This window comes from Chrysochloris asiatica, unplaced genomic scaffold (genome assembly GCF_000296735.1).
Source record: "Chrysochloris asiatica unplaced genomic scaffold, ChrAsi1.0 scaffold00118, whole genome shotgun sequence".
Taxonomy (NCBI): Eukaryota; Metazoa; Chordata; class Mammalia; order Afrosoricida; family Chrysochloridae; genus Chrysochloris; species Chrysochloris asiatica.
In genome coordinates, this window is record NW_006408636.1 from 2125442 (window position 1) to 2133632 (window position 8191).

At 38.9% G+C, this 8191-nt stretch overlaps 1 protein-coding gene across 1 annotated transcript in view; it reads right to left on the bottom strand.

Moving 5' to 3' along the window:
* The window catches only part of LOC102814344 (oligophrenin-1-like), a 673730-nt gene that overhangs the window by 485667 nt on the left and 179872 nt on the right, over positions 1-8191 (bottom strand). The window contains exons 2-3 of the mRNA XM_006868550.1: positions 7269-7364; positions 2098-2159 (exon numbers count right to left, since the gene is read on the bottom strand). Of these exons, the coding sequence (XP_006868612.1) occupies positions 2098-2159; positions 7269-7364 (158 nt within the window). The remainder of the gene's footprint in view (positions 1-2097; positions 2160-7268; positions 7365-8191) is intronic.

The window sequence follows — 8191 nt, forward strand, 5'->3', positions numbered from 1 at the left end:
GAGCTCTGGGATACAGGGATCTAGGTATAGCTTGAAGAGGGTAAATAATACTAAAATCCTTGACTGCCTTATGAATATTAGTTTCCCTTGCCTATTATTGTAATAAAGACACTTGAGTGGGATAGAAAGGCATGTTGGGAAACAGGATTGGAGAAAGCATGTAAGCCCGCCTTCAGCCTATAACTGATTGGAATACCTAAAAGGGGTTCAACAACTAGCCCAATGTAATAGGCCTCGTGCAAAGCCTTTACAGAGTATAGGACTGTAGGTGGAATCCTGAGTCCCATCCACAACCTTATGAGGTGAGACATTCCCTGTAGAAAGGACAAGCAGACTGGAACAGCTACAGTAACAGAAGATATATCTTCATGATGAACCTGACCTATACTCAGAACAGTAGTTACTCTAAATACCAACAGAGAGGAAAAGAGTCTTCAAATCAAGTACCAATTCTATCCGCTCTGTACACAGGGTAGATAGGGACGGGCAACTTAGACACTGGCTACCTAAAATGAGGGGGCAATAAAGGCACGAAGTGACTGGCTTACAATGTTTCAAAAGGGAGTTTAGTTTAAGAGTATGGGGGGAAAGAAAGAGTCCCCACTGAATAGCTGACATCTTGTCTAGATGGTCTGGTGAAAAGAGATGGGGATAAGATTTGTAAAATTCAATAGTGAATAATTGTTATCATGACTAATTGCTACTGTCACAATTGTAAAGGTAGAAGTTTAGTAATTAAAAAAAAGGGGAGTGGTTAATCTTATAGTCCAGAAACAGAGAACCCTAGGACCATCAAGAGAAGAACACACAAATAGAATACGGGACCTTATCCAGAGAAGCAGCAAGCAGTACCAGAGATGGAGGCAGAGACGGGGCATGGAGAGGGGGAGTAGCTGAGGACTCTAGTTTCATGGACTAAGAAGAGAAGGACTAAGAGCTGGTGGCCAGGACCAGACTTGCAGAATGTGCTTTTTGGAGATGTAAATTATTTTATATGCCTGAGTGGTTTTTGTTTGTTTGTTTTTTAAAAAGCTGAAGTGGATAGAGAGAAATACTGTTAACTGATGGTACATGGAGGGGATTATAATCATTGTAATGAAACAAGGTATATGATTTGTTGAACGTAAAACTGATGATATGCCCTGTAAACTTTCACTCAATCCACAATAAAAAACCTTAAATTAAAAAAAAATAGTAAGGGAGAAACATTAAATAAAATAATAATGGCCAAATATACATAAAGGAGCTCTGGTAGCGTAGTGGTGATGAGTCCGGCTGCCAACCGCAGGGTCAGCAGCTCAAGACTACCAGCTGTTCCGCGGGAGAAAGATGAGGCATTCTGCTCCCGTAAAGATTTACAGCCCCAGAAACCCTGTGCCGGGTCATTATGAGTCGGAACCGACTCCATGTTACTTAGCAACAACAATATACATAAAGGCCATATTTGTATTCCTGGAAGCAGAGAAACTGATTAATAGATAATTTAATAGAGAACACAAAATACAACAATTTATTTTTAAGTTGTCAAGTATTTCATTTTATTTGGATCCACAATTAATGTCTATGGAAGCAGTAGTCCAGAAATCAACTGACGTATTGCATGTGGCAAATCTGCTGCAAAAGGTCTTTTAAGTGTTAAAAACCAAAGATGTCACTTTGAGAACTAAGGTGCACCACATCTAAGCCATGGTAGTTTCTTCTGTTGAAATGCTTTATTGTGAATTGAGTGAAGGTTCAAAGAGCAGGTCATCTGTTTTACATTAAATAAATCATTCACTTACTTTCATCTCGATTCAAATTCCCTCAGACCTGAAGGGTTGCCAGGGTCAGAGTCTCTTTCAGACCCATAAGGCTGAAAAGACCACAACTTCTGTCATTATATACAGTAGACTAATTTAATCTCTTCTGAAATCCTTTGACAATGAAATAAATAGGGATGGAGTTTCCACACTAATTTCTCTCTACCTAACACCAAACCTCAGAGTGGGAGCTTGTACAAAAACGGAAATAACAGAGGATGAATCCAATCCACAAGAACAGAAAAAAAATAACCATGATCTGTTATGATCAGCCATGATCTCAGTGTTAGTGACCTACCATCATCATCCTCTCATTTTCTACTTCGTTGAGCAATTCAGCAAATTCTTTGAAGGATTCAGCTGGAAGGAAAGAATGAAAGATGAAGCAAATTAATCATATGTCTTTCTATTGGACAGGAGGTAGAGACCAATGCCCCAAATCTACACAGCCACTTGGGGTAGGTGCCAAATGTTAGTGAACATTTCTTTTTAGTTTTTTCATAGGTAATACTTCATTTAATTTTCATAGCTACACTGTGGATTTCCGGGATTTCTTTCATTTCATTAATAAGCACACAGTTTGGGAGAGGGGGCAAAGTATATTCAATGGAAAGCCAACCTAAACAACTTTCTGTCAATCAATTAAAACTGACCATGTCTCAATTTGCTAATTTGTAAATTATCAATAAAATTCACTTCAGAGTAGTTATGGAGATCAAATAGGATGGCAAAAAGTTGGATTAAGTATCATTTTTCTTAGTTTTAAAAGCACTGAAATTGAGTTGAAAGCACATTCAATCTACCACCTGTGTAACCTTAAGTAAGTTACTCAATCTTTCCAAGGCCCAATGTCTTTCTGCGGTTCAAATTGACCTTTGCAACCCAGTACTTCCACTACAGTGCTACACCAGGTTCCAATGCATAGCGACCCTGTATACAGTTTCTGAGGAATAGTAGATGGGTTTGAACTGCCGTCCTGTGGTTAGCAGTCAAGTGCTCATCCTGCAACGCCACACCAAGACTCCTAGCCTACTACTATCCCTGCTTAAAACAGGAGAAAAACAAGGCTCATAGAGGCTAAGCAACTTTCTCAGGTTAAACAGGTTTCAAATCCAGGCCTGTAGTCCTGAAAGTGCTAAAGTCTTGTCACTTTCACATTGCTCCTCCTGGTAGTTAGCTGATGATTAGATTACCAAATACTATATGAACAGACTATAAAACAGAGATAGTGGGAACTCACTGATAGCAGTGGCTTGTTGCAGTTACTGTTAAGTGCTGTTGAGTGGATTCTGACTCATAGCAACCTTGTATAGGGTTTCCAAGGAACAGCTGGTGGGTTTCAACTACTGATCTTGTGGTTTGCAGCCCAGTGCTGATCCTACAGTGCCACACCAGGAGTCCACAACCAGGCTTTTAAAACGAGTCTGACATTATCATTCACACGAAAAAAAAAGACTTTAAATTCCACTATATAAAGAATGTCTCAAAATGAGCTTTGGCTAAGAGGTTCACACTGTTTATTATTATTATTATTATTATTATTATTGAGATATAATTCATATGCCACAAATGTACCTTTTAAGTATGATCACAAAATTATGTAACCATCACCACTAATTCCAGAACATTTTCATTACCTCCATAAAAATCCCTGAACTCATTAGCATTCACTCCCCATTCTTCACATACTGGCCCGTGGCAACAATTAATCTAATTTATCTCTATGGATTCTCTAATTCTAGCCACTTCATTTAAATGGAACCATATATATTCTGTCAGGCTTATTATATCCTTAGCATAATGTTCTTATGGTTCACTCATATTGTAGCACTTACTTTGTTATTTTATATGCTTGTATACATTTTATATTTGTATATTCTATGCTTAAATACACTTGAATTTCCGGCAGCTCCCTGACTATATACTGCTTCAACTGTTTTTTAATTGTCAGCAAAAATGCACTTGCATGTAATATTAATGATATTCTTCAAAGATTTCAACACTCTGTTGGGTCACCTTTCTTTGGCATGGGCACAAATACGGATCTCTTCCAGTTGGTAGACCTGGTAGCTAGCTGCCTTCCAAATTTCTTGATAAAGATGAGTGAAAGCCTCCAGTGTCACATCAGTTTGTTGAAAGATTTCAATTTGTATGCCATCAATTCCTGGAGCCTTGTTTTTAACCTTCAGTGCTACTTGGACTTTTCCTTCAATGCTATAGGTTCTTGATCATGTGGTACCTCTTGAAATGATTGACCATCAACCAATTCTTTTAGGGACAGTGATTCTGTGTATCCTTTCCATCTTCTTTTGACGTTTCCAGTGTCATGCAATATTTTGTCCATAAAATCTTTCAACAACCCGAGATCTGAATTTCTTCTTTAGTTCTTTCAGTTTGAGAAATGTGTAGTGTGTTCTTCCCTTTTGGTTTTCTAACTCCATGTCTTTGCATATTTTATTATAATGCTTTACTTTTTGGTTCAGCTCTTTAGTTCCTCATTTCTTCCCCTGTACCTTCTCTATGCTTAAGAGCAAGTTTCAGAGTCTCTTCTGACATACACTTTCGTCTTTTCATCTTTTTCTTGTCTTTTTAAGGACCTTTTGCTTTCTTCATATATGATGTTCTTGATTACTGTCTGATGCATCAAATCTGTTCTTCAGATTATCTCTAAATTTAGGTGGGATATACTCAAGGTCATATTTAGGTTCTGATAGTGTTGTTTTAATTTTCTTCAGCTTCAGCCTGAACTTGCATTTGAAGCTTGTTTTAACTGATGATACTTAACTTCTCCATTGGCTCCATCATCTCTTTCAACAGATGTAGTCAATTTGATTCCTGTGAGTTCCATCTTTTGAGGACCACCTTTTATGCTATTTTTAAAGAGGTACTTGCAATCAAGAAATCATTGGTCTTGCAAAATTCTATCATGCAATCTCCAGCATTAATTATATCACCAAAGTCATATTGTCCAACTACGGATCCTATCTCTCTGTCTCCAACTTTTGCATACCAATTATCAATGAATCTTGCATTATCAGTGAATCTTGATTATGTATTTGATCAATTTCAGACTAAAGAAGTTGTTAGAATTCTTCAATTTCTAAGGTGCAACTATTGGACTCTCCTGATTCAAAGAAAAGAGAATCAAAGACACATTCAAATAATTAGTCCAAAGGACTAATGGACCATCAGAACCTCAACCTCCACAATCCTGAGACCAAAATAACTAGATGGTGCTGCAACTGTTCACTGCTCTCAAAGGGATTACATTAGAAGGTCCTGGATAAAATGGGGGGGAAATATGGAGCAAAATACAGAATCATAGACGAAGACTTATTGATCTGATAGAGACTGGGGAGGCCCCCAGGACAATGGCTCTTCATCTTTCAGGCCTGAAACTGAGCTTACCCTCATCCCCATGACTCAACTTTTAGCCAAACCATCAACAGACCGACCTAGAAAGTAAACAATAACACCTGGGAGATATATGCCCCTTATAATTATCAACCATAGGATCTCAAAAGTGCAGCATTTGCCCATTGATAAAGCTCAGAAGGCAGGAAGGGGTAAGAAACAAGAATGAATGAAATGGTAACCTCAGGAAAGAAGGGTGAAGAGTGAGGATTTCAATCAATGTCACAAAACAAAATGTGTACAATTGTTGAATGAAAAACAATTTCACTCAAATTGAAATAAAAAGTTTTTAAAAATTCTTTGATGAACTAATTCTTAGACTCTGCTTTCCCACACTTAAGATATATATGATTGTCTTTTGAGTTGCTCAGCAATGAGCAATAGCCATATTGAACAAATAGGGGTAGTGACAGTGTTGAAGGTTATCTGAGCGCTGTGCTCTCCAAAAGCAGAGATGGGTGGTTGATAAAACTGTCTACCTTCAAGTTTTCTCAAATCAATCTCCTTGGTCCATTAAGGAGTTTCTTCAGATGTTGTTGTTGTTGTTATGTGCTGTGGAGTCGGTTCCGACTCATAGCAACCCTGTACAGGGTTTCCGAAGCTGTAAATCTTTGCAGGAGCAGAAAGCCTCATCTTTCTCCCACAGAACAGCTGGTGGTTTCGAACTGCTGACCTTGTACTGACAGTGTTGAAGGTTATCTGAGCACAGTGCTCCCCCAAACCAGAGATGGGTGGTTGATATCTACCTTCAAGTTTTCTCAAATCAATCTCCTTGGTCCATTAAGGAGTTTCTTCAGATATGCTAGGATAATTTAAGTGGAAATCAAATTTAGATCCTGAGATTATAAACACTATTTTTACTTTCCCCAGTCATGAACAAGCAACCTGTTAAAAAGCAAAGGTGCTACCTCACAAGGAAGAGGTGACAAGCCAGATGCATAAAGAGAATAAGAATATGCTGCCAAGGTTCACCCCAATACCCAACTGCTGTTGTGATGACAAGACTGAAACTTAGGGTTAAAATGTCAGGTTCTCCACTCAAACATACCAAGTAATTTCTAGGATATTCAAGGTTAAAACAAAACTTTGGGGAATGTATCTTTTCTCAGAGCAATAAGGACCTAACTTTAGTCTGTGTGTCACCACTACTCAACTCTAATTTTGTATTACATAACAACTAATACAAACACAAAGTTCATTTCACTTCACTGATTAATATCCTCTTTGTAACATCCGCAAAACAGAAATTAACTCCATTTTTACAAAGTACAAGTCTGAGACTCAAGAGACACAATTAATAGGTAGAGCAAGTTGTTATATTCAGCTCCCAAGGGAGATGCCAAACCTCCTCTTGCCTGAAAACTTGCACATGTATATTAGATAACTTTAAACAGTTTTGGGGAAATTGTTCATTTGAAGAATCTCATACTGAATCATGCTGAAAACAGTTTTTAAGAAGTACTTCTTATATTGTCCTCTTCTCGTGTATTGAATTCTTTAGAGAAAAGTGCCTCTGCTGGCTACAGTAGAGACTTAAAGTACATCCTCTGAATTGTTTTCATAGGAGGGGGAAGCATAACTAGCAGGGACTATTTCCTCCTTCGTTTTTAGCAGTCTCCTAAAGCAGGGATGGGGAACCTTTTTTCTGGCAAAATTTATAACACCATTCCTGATGGCAGGAGTGCTGGTGTGGTGCTGTAGGATAAAGCACTGAACTGCAAGGTCAGTTTGAACCGCAAGGTCAGTTTGAACCACAAGGTCAGTGATTCAAACTCACCAGCCACTTCTCAGACACCCTATGATTCGCTATGAGTCAAAACCGACTCGATGGCACTTAACAACAACAACTATAATGTGATGGCTTAGAACTGCAGTTGTCTTAGCAGAGCCAGACCAAATAATTTTGCGGGTCTTACACAGCCCGCAGGAAGGACTTTAACTACCCCTGTCCAAGGGGCTCAACAATGGATCACAAGGAATGAAAAGCCCAGATGCTCTGTATCCACAAATCAAGAAGACTGCGCAGTCACACAAACACACTAAGTGAAAACATACCAATGTTTATCTCGTCGTCAGTGAGAGTGTCTCCAATGAAATCAAACTGAAATGACTGCAGAGTCTGGGAAAATTTCTGAACAGCAGAAGAGTAATCTGCAAAGGAAGGAGAGCAAGAGAAATGATTAAATTAAAGACCATACTTTCAGTAGAAGATTTGAGCAAGAAAAATCACACATTAAAAAGGAATGGGAGGGACGTCAGAAGAGCGGGGCTGAGTTGCTTCAGTTGCTGAGACTGCGGGTCGTGTGGCTTGCTGGGTGAAGTTCTCTCCTAGGCGAACAGTCTCAATGACCATTTGTCAATTCTTCCTTCAAGGCCGGTGCCGATTTGGACACCGGTGCTGGAATGAACATCCTGGAGCTCCGGGCAGAGGACGGCAGCAACCTCAGCAGCAGCCCGCAGTTGGTAACAGGCGCGGATGGAATGCCACTAGTGAGAGAAACTCCAGTGTGATCCAGCCATCCAGGTTCTCCAGATCTGCTCCATGTGGGGGCAGCAGAGACCAAGGGAAGCAATCAGTAGGTTCTTTCCAGGGTGGAACTAGCAGAAGCAGCAGCGAATTAGCCTTGTCTCAGAGCTCATTTGCGTCACTTAACTCTGAAGAACAAAAGGATGAATAGAAACTACTGGAAGAAATTGTGAATCATCAGGGCAGTGGATGTTTTCTGTTTATTCACCAATGAAAGATAAACCTAATATTTCAGGCGTTTATTGCTCTGAAATTCCCGAAAAGACGTCAGAAATCTAGTATTAAGGTTTCTCCATGACATTAAGGAAAACATGGAAAAAATTTTGGAAGAATTCAGGAAAACAATACAAGAACAAAATGAGAAACTCAATAAAGAGATAGAAACATTAGGTATAAAACAAACAGAAATTCCAGAGCTTAATAATAAAATAACAAAAATAAATAATTCCGT